Source organism: Pygocentrus nattereri, chromosome 3 (genome assembly GCF_015220715.1).
Source record: "Pygocentrus nattereri isolate fPygNat1 chromosome 3, fPygNat1.pri, whole genome shotgun sequence".
Classification (NCBI taxonomy): domain Eukaryota; kingdom Metazoa; phylum Chordata; class Actinopteri; order Characiformes; family Serrasalmidae; genus Pygocentrus; species Pygocentrus nattereri.
The window spans coordinates 38,705,812-38,719,917 of record NC_051213.1 but is presented as its reverse complement, the minus strand read 5'-3'; the positions used below and the strand labels follow the sequence as shown (position 1 = coordinate 38,719,917).

Below are 14,106 nucleotides of genomic sequence, written 5' to 3'. Positions count from 1 at the left end.
AGCACAATATATTGGTGGTGAAAGCGATGGCCCTCAACTAGAATTGACTGTCTCCTCGGTTGGTTAATGAGACATCTCTTTCAGCAAAAGCACTAGTTGTGTACCTAAATACAAGTAGCCCAGTGGCTCAGGTGACCCACTATATGCGGGTCCAGCAAGTGATAAATAACTGAAGTTTTTGTTAGCTATAGTAAAGATGAACATGACCAAATGAAGACTAAATTATGACCTTTTACAAACAAATGTTTTCCCTGGCAAGTCTTCAGCAATGTTTGATCTTGACATCTTGCTATTACAGGCAGACCATTTGCAGGCCTCTTTTTAAGTCGTTATTTTGTTGCTCAAGATCATAATGACTTAGTCCATCCCTACCCCTTACTGCCCACCCCTAGCCATCATCCTTATTGACTTTGATTGTGTGAATAAAACCTTATGAATGAATTGAAGGTCCTCTGAGGTCCTGTGTGAGAGACAGGGGCAACCTTCCACTTTAACCTCACGCTACACAGACAATACATCCTCTGGCAAAAGAACAGGTTGGGTGCCCCCCCCCTCCCCCATTGCCCCCCATCCCCACCTCCTTCGCACCATACGGTGTGTGTGCGGGTGTGTGTGTGAACGGTGTTCTCAGGAACCCCTCTGCCCCCAGCTGTCTGCTTCGGCTAATGATAGGTCCCGGGGGGGCTGTTGGGAAGAGGAGTGTGGAAATTGAAACAGACGTTCGCGTCGCCGCCACAACGTGTGTGGCAGCTGCGAGCTCTGCTTCCCCACTACGAACGAGAGACAGAGCGGGCAGCACCTAATAGTCATGAATATCAATGACTGGAGCGGCAGCTCCTGCCATGTTCGCATCAGTGCAGAAATTACAGTATTTGCTACTGATTTCACTGTAATAATAATAAAACTAAAGGTAAAAGTAGTGCCAGCAATTCAAGGGTAGGTGTAAAAGGACCGTGTGAATGAAGAACTTTTAAGATGAGTTTTAGTTCCTTTTGTAAGATTAAGTTTGGTGTTAGTTGCTTTTGGCCTTCGTTTTAGCTCAATTGTCAGTTGAAGCGACTGCATTTCATCTATTTACTAAAACAGGCATTGCATATTTAGATTGATGCTATGGATTGTGTTCTGTAATTATTTTTTCTGTCAGATTGTGATGGGGTGATAAACAGAATGGCTGTCCTGATGAAGAGAATTACAGTAATTGTATCATAATGACCGCATAATTGTTAAACCCTTCCTTTTGCCTCTTGTCATGTGTAATTAAAGCTGAAGCTCATGGAGCATCTCTGTATTCCGCTGTTTCATTATGTTTTCATTATAAAGCTGTTCTTATTCAACATTCTCTGTAGAATCGACATATACAATCATTTGATTCACTTTCTTACCAGTACAACTTCACCAAGTCTCTGACCGAGATGAATTGTGTGTGGTAAGATACTTAGCACTTGAAGTTTATTTGTCCGTGGTCCACCATGGCAAATATGCCTTGATACCTTTTTCTTAAATTTTGTTTAATTGTTTCTCATTCATAACTTATTGAAACAAAGTCTGGATTCTTCAATCAGTGTCACATTCATGTTCATGAGTAGAAGAGATGTTTTATTATGATTTGATTTTGATGAAAAGTTATACACATACAGTATACACAGTCTTGTAATTAATCATTCATTGTTGTTCAATGTAATAAATTGTGTATTATGAACTGTACACAGAACATATAGGAAAATAATAGATATCTAGATTTCTAGAAAGTCAGTGGTGAGTTTACAGGGTCTGAAGGTGAGTACGGCGATAAGTAGCAGTGGCGCAGCTGGTGTTAGCTGCTACGCTAGCCCACGCTAAGCCGTGCGGAGCCCGAGGCAGATGTGGAGGCTGTAGTGGAGGCTCCTCTACCCCCCGCATGGGTCCCATCTCCCTCCTCTTAAAGACTGTGCTAAGCCTCGCTCCCTGAAGGGATCTGCCAAATTAGGTCTAATGTTCCACGTCAGCTAATGGTCGCCACTGCCATTAGAATATGCAGTGTTTGGCACTGCGGGTTTTCAGATGTTCCCAGACCACTGTCCACACACACACACACACATACACACATATAGACATGCACACCCACCCCAGGCCTGGTGAGATGAATGGAGTTTGCAACACCACAATGAGCTTTTGATGCCAAGACAATAGAGGGGGCTGCCAGCATCTGACACACAGTGTGAATGCATGTGTGGATGTGTAGCAATATGGGGTCCACTTTGCCAAGGCCCCACTGCCCTGGGGCTTTGGTGAGGGGTTCTGGGTAATGGTGTCCTGGGGGGACAGGAAAGTGATGTCCAAGTGTCAAGGGCCTTAGAAAGATGGTCCTGATCTCTTTATTGACACCATCCACACACACACAAACATGCTGCCCTCCCCTGAATGGTGCACGTTGCATTACAGAGCAGCAGGTTATTATCACGTTTATAAAATCACCTTACACCAAACCAAACCTCTATTACCTGTAACCCAGAGCACCTCCCAGCCTGCTCTCTGATGTAGTCATACCTCAAGCAATTCTAAACCTTCATTTGTCACCTTTGTAACAAATTTGTTTACGTCTTCCACCCCTGTGATGCAGGTCTAACAGAGATGAGGCTGTGATAAAAAGGATCTGCACCTTAAAAAGGATCTGCACAAGGATATTTTGATTCTCACTGTAGCATAGGAATAGAAAGGGCTCTGATTTGGGATGGAATTACACTAGAATTAAATCCTCTGCCTCTAGTTATTCTAAATCACACTCAAGTCAAAGTTTATTTATATAGTGCTTTTTACAAAAGATGTTGTCACAAAGCAGCTTCCAAGAAATCTCAGGTCTAAGCCCCAGTAAGCATACAAGACAGCTTTAAGCAAATAATCTAACTGGTTACCCCAAATGTGTGTCTTTGTGTAGCCAATGGAATGACAGACCCTCTGAGTGGCACTCCTGGCATGGGTGGAGCCACCAGCCCCAAACTGGAGCCACCTCCTTCGCCACATGCCAACCGGAAGAAGCACAGGCGGAAAAAGAGCACGGGCATCACCAAACCAGATGGGCTGTCGGCAGGGAATGAAGGTAAACAACACAATCGCATCGTTTTCCAAGTCAAAATCTTGGGAGTGTATAATACTCCTCGAAATGGTTGAATTGACCGAGTTCCCCTTTGTGTTGATCCTGTTTCTGAAGCAGCAGTCACTTTTGATTCGTGCCATTGTCCTCAGACAGTGATAGTATGTCACTAACTCATCACCTCTGTGCCATCGGTACTGGGCCAGAGTGACAAATGAAGACTCGTAATTGGGTGGTACTGAGAAAACAAAAGCGTTTCTCTCCGGCTATCCTCTCTAAAGGGGCTGAATCAATCAAGCTGATGTACACTGTCCTTCACGAAGGTTGTCATGAGCGTAACTGTAATGATTTTGTTCTTTGTCGTTTTTTTGCTATGTCAACTTACAGCCAATCTACATTAGTATTTCTTTATAATTTGGACCATTTTAAGTAAAAAGCAATGTAACTTGTAAAGTAGAAGTTGGAGGAGCCAACATGACTTGGTGTGGTCCAGCAGGAGTCTGGTGACTGATTGAAGGGTGTTAAGGGGCTTTTAATGGGCTAGGAGTGAGTGATGTCTGACATTAAGAGCCCAGGGGGATTACAGGCATGGCAGATTCCCATTGTTCCACTGTATTAAGGAATCAGTTAGAAGAGGTTAGCTCTGCTCAACGTACGGTCCATCCCATTACACATGGAATAATTGACGTTTCTTCATGAGCACAAGCTCGGAACCCCAGGTTTTGCTAAAGCCCCGTGGCTGCTTTATGGGGTAACAATGGCACAGCAGGGAGCTTGTGTGCATTTCTGGGCGTGTATGAGAACGAAAGAGAAAAGCGGCTCTGAAAAAAACTTTTGCTTTCCATCAAGAGTCGTCTCGTTCTTCTCGCTTCCTTTCTCCACCCTCTTCCCTGAAATGTTCTATTAGTGTGCGCTTGTCTGTTCTAGTGAGCGCTTGCAGAATACAGACATATTGCTTAAGTATGGGAGGCACTCAGGTGGAGCCTGCAGGCTGCATCTGAGAGAGAGAGAGAGAGAGAGCACAAGAGAGGTGGGGGGTTGGATCCTTGAATAAATTGCTATCAGTTTATCTCATTTACGAGGCAATCAGAAGACCTGAATGTTGGCAGAAATTGAATTTTAGTTGTGTTGAAGCATCATAAATCAAACACGCTGTAGCTTTCTTAAAAGGTGAAGCAACTTTTTTCCCCCCTCTCTGAGATGCCATACTTATGGCTAAGATCCAGAAATAATCTACTGACAGATCTTGTCATTTCTTTGGTATCTCCCTGGGTTTATAGTATCAGATCTAAAAACACTCATTGGACAATCATGGGCTAAAATATATAAATAACCCCAGAATACAAGTGCTTAGAAGGTGTTTCATCTTCAAACCTTGACCTTGACCTCTACTGCCCTCAAAGTAGGTTTGTAGGTCACTTTCATTAATACACCTTTACTATTTAGGATTGGACAGACAAGATATACAGAAAAATGAATGTTGCTTGAGGTTAAACAGGTTACATAATGAATACGATATGGCTTTAGAGCTGTGTTATCAGGATTAGTATAGGGGTATTTTCAGGCTAGTAGATAGGGATGGAAGATCAATATAAAAGGGTGCTATGTGAAGAATTTCTGTAATTTCTGCAATAATGTCCTGTGTTCAAGCCAGTATGGTACTTTGAATGTGTTTTAAAGTTTTCTACAGCATCCTGTGTTGAATTCTGGGAAAACATGTATGATAGAGGCAGATCATAACATATCAAATATCTTATCTCATGGCTACTATAATATATGGCAGTTTAGTTTAGTCTTTCAGTTTTCCATTATTCAAATATTACAAGATCTAGTGAAACTGTATTAATATCTGTGAACCAGGGTAAATGCAACACGTTTAAAGTAAACCAGTGATACATTTAGCCAACACTGGCCTAGTTACCTAGCTGTCTAATAGATTGCTGAATTTCCTAGCACAGCCTGTATTTAATGTAAAATGGAAATTCAAGTGAGTTCACAAACATTTATTTTATTTTTTTTTCTTATATGGAATGTGGAAACCTTTTCTTTTAATGTAGAAAACCTTTTTTCTTTGTACCCTTTTTTCTAAATACCACTGCTAAGATAATGCTAATTTCAGCTTGTTATGGAATTCAGTCTCTGTGGGGCTAACAGATGTGTACTAGCTCTAACACTAACTTTTGGAGCTTGTAAGACATGCGTCTAGCATGTTTTTCTTTTTTCTATATTGTAGTGAATCTCATCTTCAGTGAAGCAAATACTGTAAATTAAAAATCTAACTATTATTGGTATTATTAGAGGAGCCTGTAAACCTTTGAAAGAATTGATGTGTTTTGAAAAACTGAAAGGCAGCAGTTCTTTTGTTAGGATTTTGCAAAAATTTAAGATGCAGTCCTAACTACAATCTTACAACTGCTGTTTTAACTCCTCCTTTTATTCCTTAATATGTGTGCATATATATAATGTTCAGAATAGATATAATGCAATATGTAGTCCTGTAAAAATACAGGTTTCTACTGCTTTTAAAAATACTACATATTTGTAACACAGACCAAAAATTCCCATACAGTCAGACAATAACGGTCACTCAGAGCCTCAGAAAGAACATCCCTCTTCCTTCACGCAGCACATGAAGCTGTAATGAACTTCTCATGTGTTTAAAGAGTGATGCAGCACTCCCAGCGAGCAGGCTGACAGCAGTATAATGCCTTTCCCAGCGGTCCACCATTCTCACACGCACACTCACCTTGCTCTCACACATGTCTCACCTTTACACACAGCCCAAATCGATGGCCGGTAAAGATATCTGTTTTGTAGGAAAGGAGCTTAGATAGTGGGGGACTTGATTGGCAATAATGAACGGCTCATGTTCAGTAGAGTAATTTTAATTAGTTCTTTCTTTTTTTTTAAATAAAGAATAATTACAATATGTGGCAAAAAGTATGCGACCATCACAACTATATATGTTTCTTGGACTACTACTGCATTGTGGTGGAAGTGTAGTTGCTCCTAGACATTTACATTTCACAATAATTGCACTTACAGTGGACCATGGCAGATTTAGCAGAGCAGAAATTTCACAAACTGAATTGTGTAAAAGGTGGTATCCTGTGACAGTGCACGATTATAGTCACTGAGCTCTTCACTACAACCTTAGTGCTAGTGTCTAATGAAACTGCATGCCTATGTGTTTATTTTTATATACCTGTTAGCAATGGTTGTGGCTGAACCACCTGAAATCAGTAATTAGGAGCGGTGCCCACATTCATTTGGTTATACTGTGTAGATTCATTTAATGAATCCACTAAATGCCACACACTGTGACAAGTAATATAACTGAGGTGGTAAAATTACTACTTATTGCACTACAATTTTGTACTAATACTAAATAAAATTACAGCTAATTCTGTTTTACTGTTTGCAAAGAGGAAATATGTGCTATATTTTCAAAATTGTCTAGACATCACTTCATATTAGTGAATTCAGCTACTTTACGGTCACCCATTGCTGACATACAGTAGGTGTTCAGTTGTGCACTCAGAGCTTGTAATTTCTCCTTAGAAAAGCATTGCCAATAGAATAGGATGCTCTGGTGTGTCATTAGCATAAGTTCACCATGCCCCCTATAAAGCCCCCAGTATTGTGCTGTGTATAGCTGAGTTCTCTGGAGTGATGAAGCTTCATCCAACATCTTTGGGATGAATTGGTGTGCCATTTCCGATCCAGAACTAATCATCCAACATCAGTACCTGACTTCACTAATGCTCATGAGTTTTGGATGTATGCGTGTAGGATTTCAGTTTAACTGCACTATATATGACAATACTGAGGTAAGATCATTTTCATCTAGAACAGGTCTTCATTCAAATAAGTTTAGAATGCCAGTAAATCTGATTAATCAAGTGTGCCTGAATCACAAGTGTGGAACTGAAGCGAGAAGTGTGGCTCTACTGGAACAAAGCCAACTATTTCTAGCAATTCACAGAACGTAAAGCTGACAATTTGTAGTAATTCACAAAATACAGAAATTTTCTCTAAATATTTTGTAATCATTTGAAAATGCCATGTGTAGCTACACACAAACACCTCAGTTGTACATGTTCCATGAATTTGTTTCTATCTTCTGTCATTTAAACATATAGAAATACTGCATTTACAGTACTGTGTGATGGTCCCTAAACTCATTGTTGACCATTTATCTTGGCAAAAAGTGTTTGCCTGTACAACACCATGTATTATTAGAATAAATACAAATAAACATGAACACAGAAATAAGTAAGAATTAATTATATTGATAGAAGTAGTTGATGATGCTTGTGAGCTAGTTTGAAGAACAGAGTTTAGTTCCACTTGTCTTCTCAAAGTCCTCAGGCTTTGCATAGATTTAATAAATTCTGCCATGAGCACACTTGATTTGACATAATGAAGCAAATTAGCGAAGATTAGCGAAACCAGATAATGGATAATGGCTACAATTAAAACTGCCCTGCTAAAAAGACAAGTTTGGAAATGGTTAAATAAACACATATGTAGGAGTAATACTCACTGTATTAATATTGTTTATTTTATCTGAACAAATAAACACTCCCAAGATAAATAACCTTTTTAATTTTCATTTTCTCAGGAGCCTAAAACTTTTGGATAGCACCATATAACTGTGTTTTAACAGAATGACTTGACCAGCTCTGAATGAAAGTGCAGATCAGTTACCCCAGCTGCCTGTACTTTTTTTCATTTATTATGGGCAATGATAATGTTTGGGGATTTAAGAGTGCCTTAAAAACGCTCCTCTGTGAATAGGTCTGTGTTGTAAAGATTTTTTTTGAGGTCCAGGTAAACCCTGTTGACTTGAGTGCATAAAGGGTTAACTCTTCCCTCGCTGGGAGTCCAAGCGGCCGGCAGCAAATGAAGCTTTAACTGCCTGGCCTAATGGAGGGTGTTTATCTCAATACTTTTGTTTTGTCATTCTCCAACCCGCTCTCGTTTCCCCAAGCGCTCCCCCGAGCCCCTGCCTCTCTAATGGAGCTGCCGTGGAGGGCCGCACTTTGGAGGAAGAAATAACAAGATTATTGTTTGCACGCCACGGTACACACTCCCCTACATGCAAACGCTCTCACACAAACACATGGGGTTGGACTTCAAGTGCACTGGTGTTAGGTATGTGTGTATACGTCTGTCCAAGAACAGTCATGCTTATCCAATCGTCCGTATGTCTCATTACACAAATATTCTGTGTGTATGTGTGTGAGGATGTTTACTATGAGTGTTTTTTTGTATTGGAGGGAGATAGAGTGTATTGTCGTGTTCTCTCCTCCTCTCTGTTTGGCCTGTGTCCCCCCAGGCTTGTCTCAGTAATGGCCCTGTGCTGATTGCTCTAATACAGGTTAGGAATATTGCCTTTAATGATGTGTAAAATGAGCAAGCGCCGGCGTTGACATTTACAGATGGCACCGGCAGTGCCTGTTCCTCCCAACTGCCTGTTAATTCAAGGCAAGCAGCTAGCACCTCACACCTTTAGTGGCCAAGATCTCATGTTTAGCACAGCCGCCAGATCCTCAGTGAAGTAGGGGAAGACCTATCCGCGGTGATGACCTCACATTTTAATCAGGTCTAGGATCAGCAGCGAAGAAGAATTTGGCATGTCGCCTTTTGGCACTGGTGAGGCACTTCATATTTGCAAAAGCCTAGTGGCTTTGCCCCACACTTGACTTGATGGATCGGCTGTTGCGTGCTGCTGTGCTCTGATGGAATAGCAATCAGAAGATGCTGCCATGTCCAGCTGTGGTCAGTGCGAGGAGACTCTACAGGCCTGGGGGAGTGGGAAGAGGAGCCAGACTGGGTTTGGAGTGAAAGCATCTACTGCCAGACTGCAATCAGAAGTGACATGATTCACCTGAATGAGTACTGAGACACTCACGCATCCAGCTCACCATGTGTACCCCCACCACCACCTCTCTCAAGTTAGCAGATTTACCTGCCATATGTCTCCAGAACAACACTATGTCCCAAGATGCTGCAATGTTTGCACATGGTAGTGTGCTGATGAGTTTCTGTAAGGATAATGACCCAAATTACATTAAATTAAAACTGCTAGTAGCGATCATCAATGCAGTAAGAGCATTACAAGCAAGACTGAGAAGCTTTCTGACAACTTTCCGAAGCTGGCAAGTAGTCACAGAGAGAGAATCTCTTTATCCGGTGTTGATACTGTTGTAGTCCGGACCACTAGAGGAAAGTCTGATTTGAGACAGAGACCTGAACACAAGACGTTCATGTCAAAATAAAAATTTTTGTACTACCTATGTAAAAAAATTAAGACCAGAAGTGACCAAGACAGAGTCTAGACGAGTTCAGATTAACACCTGCCCTACTCACTGTCCTCGGACCACCAATCGAGTTGAAATTGCATGTGCTTGCCAGAGCCACTTGCAGTCACTTCACCTGTTTCTGCTGAATGTGATTAGGGAGTTTGTCCACTGTTTCCTTTGGCTCATTAGTGATCCTGACCTACACTTCTGGAAAACTGCTTTGGAGCGATGCATTTTGGGAAAAGCTCTACACATAAAATTGAATTGAATTGAAGCTATTGCATTCATTTAAAGTAGCTAATTTTGTTCAAGAATCTGATGCCCAATCGTGGTGCTGTGATTAGATTTTACATTCAAAGAATTAATAAAACCCCCTCTCAAAACTAGCTTGGCAAAAACATTAACATAGTCACTTTAATTATTTGTACAAACATTTATTTTGCATGCCTCTTAAAATTGTCTTTCCCTTGTGGCCCATCCTGAAGGTTCTGACTCCAATAGGCTTAGTTTGGCTTTCATTTGCTATGGTTTCAAACCACTGGCATTAGAAGCTTGATATTTTATATTTCCATATGGAAATTACCTGATGTAATGGCAAATTTTTCAGATGACCAGTCAACAAAGTAATTGTCTGTGTTCAGATGCATAGGTGTGTAATTATGGGACTCGACGGAATTCCAGATAATTATGTTGGTGTATACATTAGCATTATCAGCGAAAGGGCACACTTCACATACACACCTACTGTGACAAGAAAGCATGTTGTTGAACGAAACAATAAAAAAACTAAAGGAGAGAGGTGCAGGAGTTTACATCATTTTTGCAATACATTGCTATCAAAACCTAAAAAAAAGACAAAAGGAAACAGCACCTTAAACATGGTGAATAACCAAATGTGTAAATAGATTTATGTTATGAGTTAATTGAGATATGAATATCATAATAAAAACTGTCTTTCGTTATTGTGTTATTTTTGTTACTGCTTTTTAAACACTGACAGCATGAAAAGTAAGCAAAGAACAGTGAGCGGCTGGCCAGTGGCCCCTCACCCTTTAGTCCTTGATTTAGTTACACACCTCCCGGCTCTGCATTGATCTCCGACCTGGAGTCAAGTCCCGTGAATAAATCAGATAATTGAAGGTAGTGTAGAGCTAATTGGATTATTGTTTTCAGCTCGAGGCCATGTAGCTGTGCGGAGGAATAAGAACCTCCTTGTTTAATCGTACATTTGTTATTACTGCCGTGCTCAGCCGTCACACTACATTGAATTCGAAAGAGTGAAATTATTGATGAAGTGTGATTGGTATGGAGAGTAAAATTCACAGTGTGTTCTACGATTTAGCACAGTGTAAATGTGTCATTCTACTAAATACAAGTGGAAGATCAATTAAAAGACTAAAGACCAAACATGTACTCCACTCCACAGTTGTGTCTAGAGTAAGGCATATTTTATCCATGAGTCTAAAAGTACATTTAAAAATTAAGTATGAGTAAATGAACAGGTATTTTGATATCCTTGCAAACACTTTACCAGAAATCAATGTGTTCTTACCAATAATATGTAAACCAGCCAACTAGTGTACCAGGCTTTAAAAAATCACCATTAGAAGTGCATATTGAAAAACTTTTATTCAAAAATATCATGTAAGCAGTATTGTTCGAACCTGCTATAGGTTTGTGTGTTGACAAAGGCCCAAGTATCAAAGGCTGCCCTTTCAGTTAATCTAATACTCAGCTAATAGCTCCTTTGAATCTAATCAGTGCAGTGATACGTGGTGATGACTTGTCTTCTACACAAGTTTTTCTTTCTTTTCAGTGGATGTTGTGCAAATCAGTTTATAAAGGTAACATTGAAAACAGACACGTATTTTTATAGTTTGAGCTAACACCAGCTAGCCTGGATACAGATGCGTTTCTGATTCTTTATTCTATGTCTCACATCTAATGTTGGCATGCATGCTCATGTTAAGGTGCTTGTACTTGGTGGTAGCAAAGCATACTTTGCCTAAATGAGTAAAAGCAAAACTTGCAATATTTGTATAATATACAGGCTTTATAAAACTTATATTTTTCCCTTGACATTGTATGATGCCACATTGCAAATACAAGAATAGCCATTTGTAGTATTCAATTTTGATCCTAAATTACATTTGATACCATTAAAAAATCCTAAAAGTAGTTAAGAAAATAAAATTAGATTTATATTGAGGATGCCTACGGATACCCTGCATTGTCAAAATAGAGCTCCAATACTATTTTGTTGGTTTCTGTCCAAGTAAAAATGCTGAATGAAAATTTTATTTGTTATACATACATTATAGAGTTATTTGAAAAACACTCAACATTACAGAAATGTGATGCTCCTCAAACCTTCTTGGATAATCATATTGAGCATCTACTGTTAAGTGAAATACAAAAAACTACTTGCTCACTATATCCTACCTCTGTAAAAACAGTCATGTTGATTGAAATAAATATCATTAGAATCATAATCTCCAAATGTTTTTAGCTATTTTTGTGTCGTAATGCAAATTAAAATTGATTTTTCACACATCACCATTTACAGTATGTAAATGGTGATGTGTGAAAAATCCATTTTAATTTAACACAACCCCCTAATTGGTGAACTTTCCAAAATGTCCCCCACTGCTCATCTAATCATCATGAACATGTTCAAGTAATCATGGTTTTAAAATGATCATAGAGCAAATTAATGCTGAGCTGATGGTTTCTTTCTCACCTCTCACCCCTCGTTGAAACGGCTTACGCACACCCCTTTGTCTTGCCGCGCGTTTCTGGTGTGGAAATTAGCATGACCCAAATTATTAACCCACATTAGAATCCAGTTAGGCTGTTGCAGTGTAATGCGATTGGATGATAATGAGATAAAAGCTCTAATGGATGTGTTTACCTTGTAAATGATGCAGTTTTATGATGCCAATGTTCCACAGCAACTGGAATTGATCACAGGCACTCATATTTGCCCTCCATTGCTGTCTTTTTAGGCCTGGGCTGAACCTGGAGCTAAACCTTTAACACATGAGCAAAGTATGGTACCCATTAGGGATGTAACAATGCATCCTGACATTGATATCGCAAAACTATTTTACAGTGTTCATCAGGGAGAATTCTATTAATTATGCCCTCTGATACAATTGCATTTGAATACCAAAGTTTGCAAATGATCAGCACCAATCAGCACCTCACTCCAGGACTTTTCCTGCCTCCCAGCTCTAGTGTCATTAAGTTGTGCAAAATCATTAGTCATCGTTTTTCTTAGTTTGAATTTTGTTTATCGTTTGTACATGTCAAATTATATGTTTTGTTGATTTTCTAAGTGAAATTAAGTTAACACATTCTTTGGAGGAAAAAAACAAACTTCTGTTTATTCACTGGTTTTTGACATTGGGTGGAAAAAGTAAATAAAATAAAATATGCCATGATTTTTGCACAGATTAGTTTTTTTCCAACATGTTAAATTCAGCAAATAACCGTTAATTGTGCAGAAGTGTGTCTTCACTTATTTCCACTTAGAAAATCAAAGAAACACGTAATTTGACCAGAAGTTCCCAAACTTTTGCATGCGACTGTATCTGGACAGAAACATAAATTGCACTTTAATGTTTAGTCACCTGCAGCAAAGTACACACCAGAAATTGGAGGTGTTCCATTTTGTTTAGTTACATTTCACTTCACTGGTAAAAAGTGTACTTTTCCAGATGTTTTAATTGCTGTTATGCACACAACAATTAAAAAAAATGTTTGAAGTACATCTAATGTCATGTCAATTTTATTGATGATGAGTAGTTATAATGGTGAAAAACTCTGACTACACATTGTCTTACCAAGTGGAATGTAACTAAATCTGTGAGTCTATGTGTGTTTCAGAGCAAGAAGAGTCCTTTGAATTCATCATTGTGTCACTGACGGGACAAATGTGGCATTTTGAGGCATCTACGTATGAAGAGCGGGAGCTCTGGGTCCAAGCCATCGAAAGTCAGATATTTGCCAGCTTACAATCATGTGAAAGCAGCAAGAATAAGGTAAAAATAAATTCTATTACTTAACATTTTGAAGATATTTGAATGGTGTTCCCCAAGGGTGTCCTCTGGGGCCAACAGGAGTTCCACCTGAATGTGCCTCACACATTTAAAGTTAGGGAAAGCTAATGATGACCACCCTCCACACATTTTTGTCTTTACAACATTCCTCTAACCTCTCCTCTCCTCTCTGCTCCTTTTTCTGATGTTATAGTGGGCAGACAGATCATGTGCACATGTGCAAAACTGTTACTAATGCTGACAGATTTCAGAATGTGTAGCTAAACAGTCCCAGAGACACAGGCTCATTTTCATACACGTACCCCACGTCTCTCTCTCTCTCTCTCTCTCTCTCTCTCTCTCTCTCTCTCTCTCTCTCTCTCTCTCTCTCTCTCTCTCTCTCTCTGTTTTCTTTTTGTGATCTCTGACTTAATCTCCCTCCACTCAAGTCTCGATTAGGGAGCCAGAGCGATGCTGTGGCCATCCAGTCCATCAGGAATGTACGAGGCAACAGTTTCTGTGTGGACTGTGACTCCCCCAGTGAGTACAGCTCATTTCACCCACCTACTACATAAGCCTTCTGCACAACCCTTCACATGTTCCAGTTAATGACTTTGATTTCTTTTTTCTTCAATTATTTGATGAAACTGTATGGCACAAGAGACGACAGTATTTTCTCATTACAATC

The 14,106-nt window shown here is 39.7% G+C and overlaps 1 protein-coding gene across 1 annotated transcript in view; it reads left to right on the top strand.

The window, feature by feature from the left end:
• Positions 1 to 14,106, top strand: part of agap3 (ArfGAP with GTPase domain, ankyrin repeat and PH domain 3) — a 188,182-nt gene that overhangs the window by 154,540 nt on the left and 19,536 nt on the right. The window contains exons 13-15 of the mRNA XM_017723284.2: positions 2,915 to 3,076; positions 13,267 to 13,421; positions 13,868 to 13,958. Coding sequence (XP_017578773.1) covers positions 2,915 to 3,076; positions 13,267 to 13,421; positions 13,868 to 13,958 — 408 coding nt within the window. The remainder of the gene's footprint in view (positions 1 to 2,914; positions 3,077 to 13,266; positions 13,422 to 13,867; positions 13,959 to 14,106) is intronic.